The sequence below is a fragment of the Dendrobates tinctorius genome, unplaced genomic scaffold (genome assembly GCF_039654945.1).
Source record: "Dendrobates tinctorius isolate UK_male_01 unplaced genomic scaffold, ASM3965494v1 ptg000120l, whole genome shotgun sequence".
NCBI classification, from domain to species: Eukaryota; Metazoa; Chordata; class Amphibia; order Anura; family Dendrobatidae; genus Dendrobates; species Dendrobates tinctorius.
The window spans coordinates 26,944,709-26,958,347 of record NW_027361788.1 but is presented as its reverse complement, the minus strand read 5'-3'; the positions used below and the strand labels follow the sequence as shown (position 1 = coordinate 26,958,347).

The 13,639-nt window shown below is 45.4% G+C and overlaps 1 protein-coding gene across 1 annotated transcript in view; it reads right to left on the bottom strand.

The window, feature by feature from the left end:
* The window catches only part of AK1 (adenylate kinase 1), a 128,793-nt gene that overhangs the window by 102,195 nt on the left and 12,959 nt on the right, over positions 1 to 13,639 (bottom strand). The window contains exons 3-8 of the mRNA XM_073540941.1: positions 10,284 to 10,439; positions 9,702 to 9,874; positions 4,892 to 5,005; positions 4,628 to 4,819; positions 2,781 to 2,871; positions 2,595 to 2,671 (exon numbers count right to left, since the gene is read on the bottom strand). Of these exons, the coding sequence (XP_073397042.1) occupies positions 2,595 to 2,671; positions 2,781 to 2,871; positions 4,628 to 4,819; positions 4,892 to 5,005; positions 9,702 to 9,874; positions 10,284 to 10,439 (803 nt within the window). The remainder of the gene's footprint in view (positions 1 to 2,594; positions 2,672 to 2,780; positions 2,872 to 4,627; positions 4,820 to 4,891; positions 5,006 to 9,701; positions 9,875 to 10,283; positions 10,440 to 13,639) is intronic.

Below are 13,639 nucleotides of genomic sequence, written 5' to 3'. Positions count from 1 at the left end.
ACAGCCCGCAGAGTGTATATAGCACAGCCCGCAGAGTGTATATAGCACAGCCCGCATAGTATATAACACAGCCCGCATAGTATATAACACAGCCCGCATAGTATAAGGCACAGCCCGCATAGTTTATAGCACAGCACGCATAGTATATATGTCCGGCTGGCCGCGTCCAATCAGCGAATTGGAATGACGCACACCTCCGTTGGGAGATCTGCGGCGCGGGGAGAGAGAGAGAGTGAGAGAGACTAGAATACCCAATGCGTTAGAATCGGGCCACCATCTAGTTACTGAATAACGGGGCAAACCAGACATTATTGTGGATTTTGAGGACACTTTGGGCATTATTATTCATTAATGGGGCACACTAGGTATTTTTACTTATTCAGGGGGCACAATAGGCATTAATACTTTTTAAGGCCTCTTCCACACGTCCGTGTCTCCGGTACGTGTGGTGACGTTGCGTGTCACACATCATCGGCATCGGGGAAGAAGTGCTACAGTAAGCACTGTTCCCCGGCGGCAAGTGCTGAAGTCGGCTGTCATTCTCCCCTGCTCTGCCAGCGAGCGGAGGAGAATGAGGAGCATTATATTAAAGTCCAAGCGACAGTAGGTCGCATAGTTGAAAACATGTGCTACCTGGGTTGGGGTCCACTCAGCCATGTTTTGCCCCTCCTGTACTGAACCCCTACACAGTGCTTTTTTGCGCCGGTACGCGACAGTACGGCGTACCGGAAATCTGAAGGTGCTTCAGTGGAGGAGGGGGAGCGGCGGCAGGAGCCGGTGGCTGGGAAGTCATACTCATCCCTTCCGTGCCTCCCTGAACGTCCCCTGCATCCTCCTTGTCCCAGCGCTGACAGCTTCTTCCTGCCTTCAGCGGTCACATGGTACCGCTCATTAAACTCATGAACATGGACGTCCATCGGCGTGGAAGCATATTCGTGAGCTTAATGAGCGTTACCATGTGACCGCTGAAGGCAGGAAGAAGCTGTCAGCGCTGGTCAATGGAGGATTCAGGGACGTTCAGTGACGGCACAGCAGGGTGAGTATGAAGGAGGTCGGGGGCTGCATAGAGGAGGTCGGGGGCTGCATAGAGGAGGTCGGGGGCTGCACAGAGGAGGTCGGGGGCAAATATTGCGTACCGGCAAATATTTTTTTACAAAAAAAGCCCTGCCCCTAGATATGCCTCTGCTTCTTAGGTTTACATTTTTTATTAGTAGGCTAATTACTTTCTCTGCCAGATAATTAACCCCTACCTCCACTAATGCCAGACTTCACATGGATATACATCCAATATTGAAGCATGACCTGTACTAGTGATTCATTGCTCCCGAATGTTGAAAGTTATTCTATGCCAATGAAAAAATGATTTATCACTATGCTGACATGACCCTGCCGGGCTGCAATGATTCATTCCCTGGGTGTAATGCAGAGACGCCTCTTCACTGCTCTCTACACTCAAGATGCCTTCATTTTCTTCACACATTTAAGTGAATGCTCAAGGACAAGGTCATTAACAGGGTCGCATCCAGACATAATGTGTATCAAAAGATCATGTCAAATCCAGAAAATAAATGTAAAGGAATATGGTTTTCTTATGACACATTGTATCTAAGTATCACTGTTCAATAGACAGAACCATAAAGGATACAATAAAATCTATCATTTCTTTAAATGATCCTTAAAATCACAATTCTTCTCTTAAAGAGGACACATTATTTTAGTAAATGCAGTTGTTGTTTTTTTATCTCCGCATAGTGCAGTTCTGTTAGTTCTTATGGAAATGTTTCAATATATTGATAACTAGGTATCACCACTTCCTTTTTCAATGGAGCTTGTCCCTTTTATACCATTTACAATTTACAGTCATGAAAATAGGCAACCAACAGGTTCAATCCAATAAGTTGGAATTGGTGCAACCAACCCAGAACGACTTAAAGGTTTTTTCACAACTCCGGCAGCCCCCTCTTAAAGGGGTTGTCCACTACTAGAAAAACTCCTTCTCAATCTGAATGTTTGCTTGCCCCAGATAAAATTAAAAAAAAGCCTATACTCACCATTTCAACCATGTAGGCACTCACATTCCTGGGGTTCACATGAGGTTGTTATGCCATGTAAGCACTGTGCCCAATCAGGCGCTGGTGTCACAGTCGCCACGTTCAGACATATAAGTAATCAAGAAGGGGTGAGTGGCCAACTCGTGAGTCCCAGGAACGCTAGTGCCGACACCAGTGGAATGGCACAGCTTTGAGAGGAGAGTATAGTTATTTTTTTATTTTAATGGGGTAACCATTCTTAGTGAGAAGGGGTTGTCCTAGTAGTGTACAACCCCTTTAAATATTATATTCCCCAGTATAATAAATAATATAACATCAAAGGTGCTATTCCAGCAAATGGTTGGCGCCAGAGCATCCCAGAACTCGCATGACATTGTTGGGTCACATGAACACTGCAGCCAATCGCTGATTGGCAGCAGTGCTCATGTTTCAATAATCCCGACTACCTATGGCCTCCGTATGAAGATATATAAGAATGGCTGAGATAGAAATACCTAACGGATACTATACTGTGTACAGTCATTTCTTATCTGCCGTGGTTACCTGCTCTTTACATTCCCCTTCTTTGGGTTGCACAGACTCATCAGAAAATGAGGCACGGAAATTCTGTGGGCTGAATCCTACAGCACAGGGAAGAAAGTAGGAAAATAAGAAATGAAAGCAAATGGACACATATGGAAGAAGGAAAAAGGTTGGTAATGACAAATGTGACTTCTGTATCATACGCACCTTCCACCCCCAAACCGTCAGGGAAGAGAAGACCCTGCACGGCACAGCAGATGTCCTCGAATATGCAGTCCTCCTCTCTGTCTGCATCAAACTGTGGGAAGAATTGGGCAGGAGCCATGTTATTCAGGCCTCATTCTGACATCTGTTCTTCATGATTCTGGGTTTTTCACAGCTAGGACATGAACCAGCTGTATAGTCTATGTGGCCGTTCAAACAACTGTGTTGTTTTACCAGCAAAGATCACGGAGACAAGTCCATTTTTATTACGGATCAAAATCACCCATACAAGACTATAGGTCTGTGAAAATCGGGTGCCGTCTGTTTTGCTTTTTTCACAAGCTTTCGGAATGGATTCTCCTGCAAAATCTACCTGAAAAAAGCTCTCAATAGACTTCCTTGCTTTGTTTATCCACGTGGAAAAAGAAGCAAAGCGTCAAATCTTGGAGCATTTCGGCTTAAAGAAATGCTAAAAATTTCGATTACTGGATCAATTAAAGAAGAGAAAACTCCCTGAATATAAAAAAGTGTAAAAACATCTCTAAAAAATATTTAAGCACATTTTTTTTAAGTAAATTTTTCAATCCCTGTTAGCCAAACTCCTCCATAAACTATATGTTAGGAACGGCAGAACGCACTAAATAAAATAAATAATAAAGTGCGTTCGCCGCTCGGGGTGCACCGTGCAGAAGTGATATAACTGCTGCTAAGTAGTGACAGACGAGCAATATGGCGGAAATGCGCACGCGGGTTGTAAGTCACCCAGGTGCGCTAAGCAATCTCTGCTCACAGAGATGTCAGCAGAGGTAAACACAAAAAGCTGAGCCTGTTAGTGTCACAGGTCTCAGGAAACTGCACACACGGTATCTGGTCACAGGAGCAGGACCCAAGGCAGAGGAGCTGCGTCCGTCTAGACCTACCGTGCGTGCGGCGTCGCTACTGCGGACACCAAAGAGGGCTGCAACTGCAGCGCGGCGTAGGACACTGCCGCTAGTCGAAAAAGCAAGGAGGAATGCGCAATGTCGGACGCTAGCACTGTGGATGATGGTGTAGTGGCTCGAGGCTTGCCACGCGCTGGCGCTGACTCTAAGTCCCTGTACACATTTGTAATATCAGAGGGAGGGGATCTTAATGAGTCATTCGCAGGTTCATACATCCATCATCATTCACACAGTAGCAACTAGAAACTATACTAGCACATGGCGGAACGGCTATGTGCGCTTTTTATAGCCGGGACCTTCCGAAAGCTTCCAGGTCTCCACAATGGAACAATATGATCTGGAGCAGGACCTGGGCACATGACTCCCGATCTCCAATGGGAGATCGTCTCGTGAGCATGCCCAGTAGGAGGACCGAGAGATAGTCTCTGGAGAGATTTGCTGCAGAGCAATCTCCTCTGCTGTAGATAAACAGTAGGAGACCGCAGAATGTAAGGGTCTGGATTCCTGCAGAGCAGATGCAGAAACCCGACGCCTAACACTAGAATGCCTGATTCCACTATGGGGAGAGAATTGATGAGCATTTAAAAATTTGCGGCCAGGTCTTATTGCTTGGGCAGACTTTGGCTCAGCTGTATTGCCAGATCACTGTTGCTGTTGAAATCTTTTGGATATGCCATCACTTTGAGATTGGGGAAGGGCACAAACTCCAGGACCCCCACTGATCCTGGGAATGAACGGCCCATAATGTCTTCTCACTGTGCAGGGAAACTGCAGCATGACTCACTTCTTGTGAATTAGTGCTTGAGTCTCTTCATTCTCTGGACCAATGGAGGTCCCTAATGTGATATGCAACAATGATGGGAATACCCGGTTATAATGTAGCAGTGCCGGATCAGTGTGGACACTCACTCTGGCTATGAGCCCTTTGTCTTGGTAATATTTGACAATCAATGGAAGGTTCTGTTTGAAGGTCTCCAACCTTCGGTCAATGGCATGTGTATTATCGTCTGGTCGTCCTTGTTGTGCTGAACGTCTTTCCAATCTCTGCCGCAAACGTAGGCTTGAACACGCCAAGAAGATCACCAGGTCTGGGGTGCCAATCTGCAGACAACACAGATCCAATAGTAATATCTGTGACAATCACACATTATGTTCTGTATTACAAACCCGCACCTGCTCCTCGAAGGTGAATGCCTGGCCAATGTCCCGGGGAAACCCATCAACTACAAAGCCGGTGGAGTCCCGGTGGTTGATAAATTGCTGTTTCAGCTCTTCGATTGTGGTTTCCTAAATAACAAAAAAGGCAAAATATCTAGACCATTTTTTGCACAAATTGAAACTTTTTTACATTTTTACGCCAAAGTGGGCAAAGCTTGGATGCCCATATAATTCATCATTTTAGTGGCATAAATTTCGCCAGAGGACTGTTGTGAGGTGCGCCTAATTCATTAAATGATGAGCACCTCTTAATGAGCATCTAAATTCCAGCGGTCCCGTCCATTCACACTGGCCTACACCATGCCAGTCCTAATGAATCGAGCATTTTTTTTCACAGATATTCAGCATTGACGCGGTCTGTGGTCATAAACCAGCTGAGAGGAGCTCAGAAAAAAAGAGACAAATAAAAGAGTTACCAACTCTCCAGGCAGAATGAGCTCACTGACAGATTCTCAGTGAACTCATTTTGCAGCCAGCAATAGACAATGCAAACCAGAGACTGTAGGATTAAAAAGGTATAACATTTTTAAAGGACTTTAAGCCCAAAATGCATGTATTTAATTACAAAAAAAATGTCTCCAAAGTGGAAAACCCCATTACTTTGAAGATATAAATTACATTTGAAGGGTTTTTTTTTTTCCAATCGTTAGTGATGAAGAGAATCAGCTTTCTTGCTGTGCAGTCCCAACTATGACGGCCATTGGAAAATACGTGCACAATACTCGCATGGCCCCTCTTCCAAATAATGTGCCATGGAGGCGAGCTTATTGTGCAGTTTTCCTTTGCTCACCTGTTACTTAGAGCTTGTCTAGGACTGGAAAAGCATGACTGCCTTCTTTCAGCAACACTGCCATACCTGTCCACAGCTTGTGCCTGGTATTGCAGCTCAAATCCATTGAAGTGAATAAGGCTGAGATGTAATACTTATATTCTCCTTCTCAAAAAACCGTTAATATACAGTTTAGATTTTTTGGGGGGTTTTAGGATGAGGGTGCATTTATTACCTGTTTTGCTAGCCTACTTCTAGTAATAGATGTTCTGCATTAAAGCTATATATCTGGTGATGGATTATACTAAATGGAGCGCAATCTTTTTTTTATCTTTTGCAATGACTTCAGCACTTAGCTGTAATGATGCCTACGTGCCACCAGGGGGAGTATAGCCTCTTTCTCTGCTTGTTCTGCAGCACTACTTAAGAAACCCAGCATTAAGCATTCATTAAAGCTCAGCTGTTAGACTGGCATTACATAGGGCAGAGGGCCCCTTGAGTGGCTTTTAGATGGTGAGGAAAGTGCATTTAGAAACAGGAATGTACCACTTTCAAAAGGATAATTTTTGGAGGGGTAAATAATACAACTGCGTAAAAAAAATATACCAAAAGATTTTTATATATATATATATATATATATATATATATATATATATATATATATATATAATTTTATCCACTTTGCAGGCTGGAAAATGACACAATTCAAGTACAGTATATAACCCATAACTGTATTATTTGATAGAATTAGCTTTATCAGTATGGATAAATTAATGCCCGCGACCACAAGCTAGCGGCCGGATTTTACAGCAGCATGGTGAAATTGGATCATATTTATTGGAACGGACACTTGATGCGCGCTGGTTTTGTTCCTAGTTATAGGCACCACAGACCATGTTTAGAGATTCTCTAATTTTCAGCTTTCCACCTTCACTCATATCTAATCCAGTAGCTTTTATAGAGGATTTTGCAGAGGGTGTTTGATAACCGTGTCCCTTACACCCATAAGAAGGAGAACTTGGCGGAGCTAGGACCAGAAGATGCCATTTTTGGGAAGCCCTGCACCCTGGCGTGCCTAGGTCCCATTACCGTTCCACAAAGCCATATGATGTCTTTACCTTTTGTTTTCGTGCTGCTGAGTTATGACATCAGGAAAAGAACCAGGCATTTCCATAACAATGCAGCAAAGAGGCGTAAAAGCCGCTCAGTCTCTTTGTTGTCATCGCGATCAGTTGCTCCACCATTATGTCAATCTTACATTAATTTAACAGGACTAGCTGCATACAGTTAATGTATCTCATTTAAAGGGAACCTATCACTAAGTTTGGGGCCACCATGATATTGTAATGCAGCTGGGGTCTAAACTCCCTTTTTGTCAAAACCAGTTGTTTCAGCATTCAGTAGTAAAAGGTTTTCTACATTATTGACAAAAGTCCAGGAGATGAGGCCGGCAGTGGTGGCCACATGCTCCCTGCGTAGTTGAAGCTGAGGGTAGTGCCCCTTGTGCATGCTCGCAGACTAATTCACAAGTTCTTTTATTAACCAATGAATGTTTTGACCTGTGCAAGTTTGAAACTCTTAATGGTGTATTTCCAGATTTTCACAGGACATCAGTGTGACTCATGAGACCCCCAGAAATCCTATTTTGGGACTGCCAGGGTAACCTAAGTACACTTTTGGCCATTTCCAGGAGACAATGGATGGAGCAGCAGTCGAGTATGTAGGGCTCTGCAGAATTCTCAGGTTCATTGGGAATCCTACAGATATGAGATAACTTTCAATTCTGAGACTGCCCCAGTTGTATAGTAACTACAGTAGTAATGAGCGAGCATGCTTGGATAAGGTGTTATCTGAGCATGCTTGTGTACTAACCGAGTGTCGTCGGCGGTGGTCAAAAATATGTTTGAGTGCCTGCGGCTGCATGTCTCGCGTCTGTTCGACAGCCACAACACATGCATGGATTGTCTGTTTCTTATTCAATTCCTGCACGTGCTGTGGCTGTCGAACAGCCGCGGGGACGCAAACATATTATTCGAGCACGCCAATGTCACTCAGATAGCACATAAGCATGCTCAGATAACACCTTATCCCAGCACGTTTGCTCATCACTAATGGTATGACGCTGGCTGCAAATCTAGAGACAGTTTCACTGCAACAGAGTTTATCTCATGTAGACAACACCTCTTTATTTACCTGATAAATGCACTAATGTTATTTTAATGTTATTAAAGCAGCTGTGGGGAAGGTGACTTGACGGACAGACTTGACTGGAAGTAGGAGGGGACGATTTGTGCACTACAGACGGAGATTGGCAATGACAGAAAGCTAACAGCAGGGAAAGACAGAAAAGGGAGTGCAGTATAGAAATTTGACCACAAGATGGCAGGGGGAAGCGTAGTTCAGGACTTAACATCAGCTTACGGCTATAGAAACTGCTTAGTCATGGGGGCGGGGAGATAGGAACCCAGAAGGGAAATTCCCAGTGAGAGAGGGGATAAATGACTGGTTGGGGTTCCAGAGGTTAGGTTAGTCCCGGGAGGAGCTCAGCAGAGGAAGACTCAGAACAGAAGACTGAGAACGGTGAAGAGCTCGACCAGGGGACTGACAGGAGAAGACAGTCAGGGGGGTGGCCCTGACAAGACGTACCGCAGGACAGACGAGGCCCCGGGGGTACCGATTGGACGACGGCCTTGTGCAGGTGAAGCGCTGGCGGTAGATTGGTCTAGGACAGCCCCAGCGAAAGATCCGCGAGGGATGTCATCACGACTAAAGGAAAGGTGAAAGGTACCCGGGCCTGGAAACGGAGAGCTGTAAAGGAACTGCGGTGCATGGCTAAGGTCGTCAGAATGACGGCAAATAAACCCGGATCTGTTACAACTAAATTCTGCCTCCGTCTCGTCTTTGCATCGTCTGGCCGTGGTAAGCAGTGGACCACCTCCCAATCCGGCCCCCTACCACACAGCTATAGAAAACAAAAAGTATATGCAAAAGGAGGACTGCACAGCAACATTTTTTTAACTTTATTAAAAACAAATAGAGTACAGCAATTAAAAACACCAGAGGTGTATATAATGATATATCTCAGCCCGAGCTAATGAGCAAGAATAGACCATGTCCTCAAACCATGCATGGTGGATAAAGAATGGTGACATCAACCCATAGGTGAAAAAAAAATATAGAAGCATATTTAGCCAACCATATCTGGAGACTATCAGGAGATGGACAAAGAGGTGTTCATGAGCAACCGATACCTCCTGTAGGAACTCATGAGCAACAGATTTCTCATGTAGGAACTCATGAGCAACCGATATCTCATGTAGAAATACATGAGCAACCGTTATCTCATGTAGGCATACATGAGCAACCGATATCTCATGTAGGAACTCGTGAGCAACCGATATCTCATGTAGGAACTCGTGAGCAACCGATATCTCATGTAGGAACTCGTGAGCAACCGATATCTCATGTAGGAACTCATGAACAGCCGATATCTCATTTAGGAACTCGTGAACACCCGACGCCTCATGTAGGAACTCGTGAACAGCCGACAACTCTTGTAGGAACTCATGAACAGCCGACACTTCTTATAGGAACTCATGAACAGCCGATACCTCATGTAGGAACTCATCATCAGCTGATACCTCATGTAGGAACTCATGAACAGCCGATAACTCATGTAGGAACTCATGAACAGCCGATAACTCATGTAGGAATACATGAGCAACCAACAGCTCATGTAGGAATACATGAGCAACCGATTTCTCATGTAGGAATTCGTGAGCAATTGATCCATCACTCAACTTGATGAGGCTATCAAAGACCTGTCTAGTGAACTTAGGCCTGGACAGACATGATGTGGCCAGTGGGTTTATGCATTGGGTTTCATGACCTGGTTAGTGGGCTTATGTATGGAACATTGTGATGTAACCAATGGGACAATTCATGGAGCATATTTTTTATCTTTTTGTTTATCAAAGTAAGTCAAATCTGACATACCGGTGGTGCAAGTTCCCCTTTAGAGATAATCTGGGCAATCAATTCCCATTTGCGATCACTGCTGGCATGATGGATAAGCTGGTTGCGTAAGATCTCTCCGACAGAAACACAGTTAAATCCAAAATGAGAGGCCATCTTGGTGCTCTGAGTCCCCTTACCACTGCCCGGACCACCTATAATATTAGACGTAAAACAGTACAACTAGGTCAGAAAAAAATTAAAAAGAAAAGCAAAACATCAATTAAAGAGCATTGCCCACATAATTCTGATGCTGCTCCAAGATTTCCAACATTCAAATCGGTGATACAACGCTCAAAAAAGCTCCATTGATTGGAATCACTCTCCATCCACAAGGAAAGTGTTAAAGATTCATGACCCTTTTACCAACCCTCTGAGAATTCTGTCACCATAATGTCCAAATGTCCAAAACAGGACATGAAAGTAGTTTCTGAAATTCTTAACCCCTTCTATAACCTATTGCAAGCATCATGGGATCCCATTAATGGATATCTGTGAGTAGTTCTGATAAGGCTTCTGCACCATAGAGACGTAAAAACCCTGTAAATTAGCGTCAGTTCTTACCAATGACAAAAATGATTTTAGGTCGAGGCCTATTGGGGTCAAAGACGTCATATTCTTGAATGAGCCCTGAAGATTCTGTCATATCACTGTCACTGTCAATTGAGAACTGGGACTGGATCGGAGGCAGTCGCTCAAAGCGGCGCATATGTGGTCCCTCTGGATGTAAAAAAATAACATTCAGCAACGAATACAAATGAAAAAAACGGAACATTACATCAACTGTACAAGCTATATACCATCTTACTCATTCACATGTTACCAGGCAGTGGTATGGCATGGGCGGAGAGCAAGAGGCAGTTTCCCTGAATGCCGAATTCTATGGGGGCGCCAAATTTCACGTATGGACTCTGCTACGCCGAGGGTGACGAGGGCAAGAGTGGACCCACTGGACCGTGACGCCGAACCCTCCCCACGCGAGCGCGCCAGGTGGGACCAACCCCTATACAGGGACTGTTAGGGAGCAGGCACAGGGAGTTAAAGCGCCACGGCAGCCAGGACCAGGGGTCGGCTCGAGAAGATGGCCAGTCAATGTAGAGCAACGGGGATCCTGGAGAGGAGTCTGGGATAACCAGAGTCCGGAGGGAGGAGTTAGTATGGTGCAGGATGGTGGAGGGAGACGGGAGGCCTGAAGGAGACTGGGCTGGAGCAGGAGCTGAAAGGCAAGGACAAACAGGGGTTAGCAGGAGCCAGAGATGGGAAAACAACGGGAACCAGGGGTAGCAAGCGGGAGCAAGCAAGGCTAGCGGTAGCGAGCAGGGCCTGGACACAAAAAGAGTTAAACTCAATAGTCAGGCGCCTCCACTGAGGGAGGGCGGCCTGAAATACCTGGTGGCTGCCTCTGATAGGTCAGAGGGGGCTTCCGGGTCAGGGCACGTCAGAGGGTACAGCAGCTGCAGGGACGAGCGGCCTCCGGCGCATGCGCAGAGGCACAGTGCGTGCGGCCGACGGCAGAGGAGGAGCGCGCCGGGAAGCCGCCTGCCGGAAAGCAGGACAGGAGGCGCGCGCCGGAGAGGACAGCGGGACAGACCCAGAGCAAATGGGGGTGCGAGGAGAGCCCCCACCGAAGAACCCGGACCGGTGGCGGTGAGTATCGGACCGGGGGGCGGGACCAGCAGCGGGGCCAGGGGCAGCACTGACAGACTAACATGGTGGAATAATTTGTTTCTTGGAGAGACTGCACCCACCCATCAGCTGATAAGATAAATAAAACCCCAAGCAGCTGCTTTGTCAATTTGGTCACTGACTCCAGTTCCTATGTAGAGCACAGCAGTCGAGATGAGTTTCTTATTGGCTGCCATGCTCTGCATAGGTAGCAAAAGAGATGACAGGTCAAGTAAGACAATATTGAATGGTGAGCCCTGTGCTATGCTCTACTACAGCTCTCCTCTCACAAGTAATTTTGTGAGAGGAGAGACAGGCAGCTGTCCCAAATTTAAAAAACAAAAACATTATCATTAATAAATATAATACTTTTTTCATTTTAACTAGGGTTGGGGTTAGGTTTGGTCGTGCATAACAGTGCTAAAAATTGGTTTGATCTCACCAAATGTAACAGACACTTATCCACAGCAGGTTCGCCTTAAACCTTTATCAGGATCAATTGCCCATGGGGACGGAGGGATAGAGGGGATATGAATTTCTCTGTGTCCATGTCGTGCCCCTATTGAGTTCCTGCCCTCACAAGGACAGGCTACAAGTATAACCTGCTAGTGGTTGCCCACCATCCACAAAAACGGTAATGAATCTCTGTATGTGTTTCCTCCCCAGTCTTGGGGATTCATCAGGGGAGCTGAATTAGATTATAGCCAGGGGGAAGAATATTTCATATCCGTCTGCATTGTAAGACCCTGCAGTGGCAGGATGTCTCTAAATATCTGTGACCGTCTGGTCTTTTCGGCAGCCAGGTTTCTCCTCTCGGCAAACTAAAATGGCTGCGCACCAATCGATCACCCAGGGTCTTGCATCTTCTATAGATGATTTGTGGTCCCTCTCCCACAATGTCCCTGAGATCCTCATCCATCCTCAAGATATCCCAGTGTCTCCTGGGAATCTGTTTGACAAATGGTGCCCCATTATCAAATGCACATACCAATCTCATCCCTTTGTCAGTCCCTACTTTCCTTTCACGTGGTGTTAGGAGTGTACCCCTTGTTTGTCTGCTTACAAAGTGGAAGGCCTCCCTTAGCACCCAGTCAGCATACCCCCTAGAGATGAATCTCTGTCTCAGGTCATCCACTTTCACCTTAAATTCTCTCCCATTAGAGCAATTCCGTCTAAGTCTGAGATACTGCCCATGGGCATGCCCTTTTCTGTGGCCCGTTCTAGATGTCAAAGACCATTGGTATTTGGTTTATCTCCAAACCGTAAGTGACGCAGACAATATGGCGCAGTCACTTCCGGGATGCTTGCTTTCCACTATGTGGAACACAAGAAACCAGGCCCCATATATCCTGATCAAGACATGTGGTGGTGTCCTCACTGACTTGGATCAGCTATGATATGATTTGGTGATTGCGTCATCTTGGGAGTCCACGAGAGGACATGAGAATGAGCACAAGGAGGGGCCGGAGATGGGATGATGTCACACGCCAGAGGTGTGTTATACTTCATGAATTGATTTAAATGAAACATAGACTGCGGTATACCAATGATTCAAATATAGGCAGTAACACAGATGGTCACAGATATTTAGAGACATCCTGCCACTGTAGGGTCTTACAATGCAGACGGACATGAAATATTCTTCCCACTGGCTTTAATCTAATTCAGCTCCCCTGATGAATCCCCAAGACTGGGGAGGAAACGCGTGGGAAGATTCAGTACCGTTTTTGTGGATGGTGGGCAACCCCTAGCAGGTTATACTTTGGTGCCTGTCCATGTGAGGACAGGAGCACCTCATGGGCACGACAGGGAAAACCATATCCCCTCTATCCCCCTCTTCCATGGACAATTGATTCTGATAAAGGTTTAAGGCGAACCTGCTGTGGAAAAGCATTTGTTACTTTTGGTGAGATCAAACCAATTTTTATCTGAGCACTGTTATGCACGAGCACTCTATACATGTGGTTTTCTTTTTCTGTGTCACGTTTTTGGTCCATTTTTTTAAGCATTAGATTAAAAGTTAAATTTTAATACAAAGGGAGACTCTCCAAGCTATACTTTATTGATAATCCTGAGGGTACTACAATAGCGCAGTAATTTATACACTATAGCTGATTGAGGATAGGTTTGGGTCTAGGGTTAAGGCGATGGTTGATCCTAGGGTTAGGTTAATAAAATAGATTTAAAAAAAATTACATAAAATGAAAAGTAAAAAAAATATATAGCTTTTCAGTTTTAAAATTCTAAGCTGGATT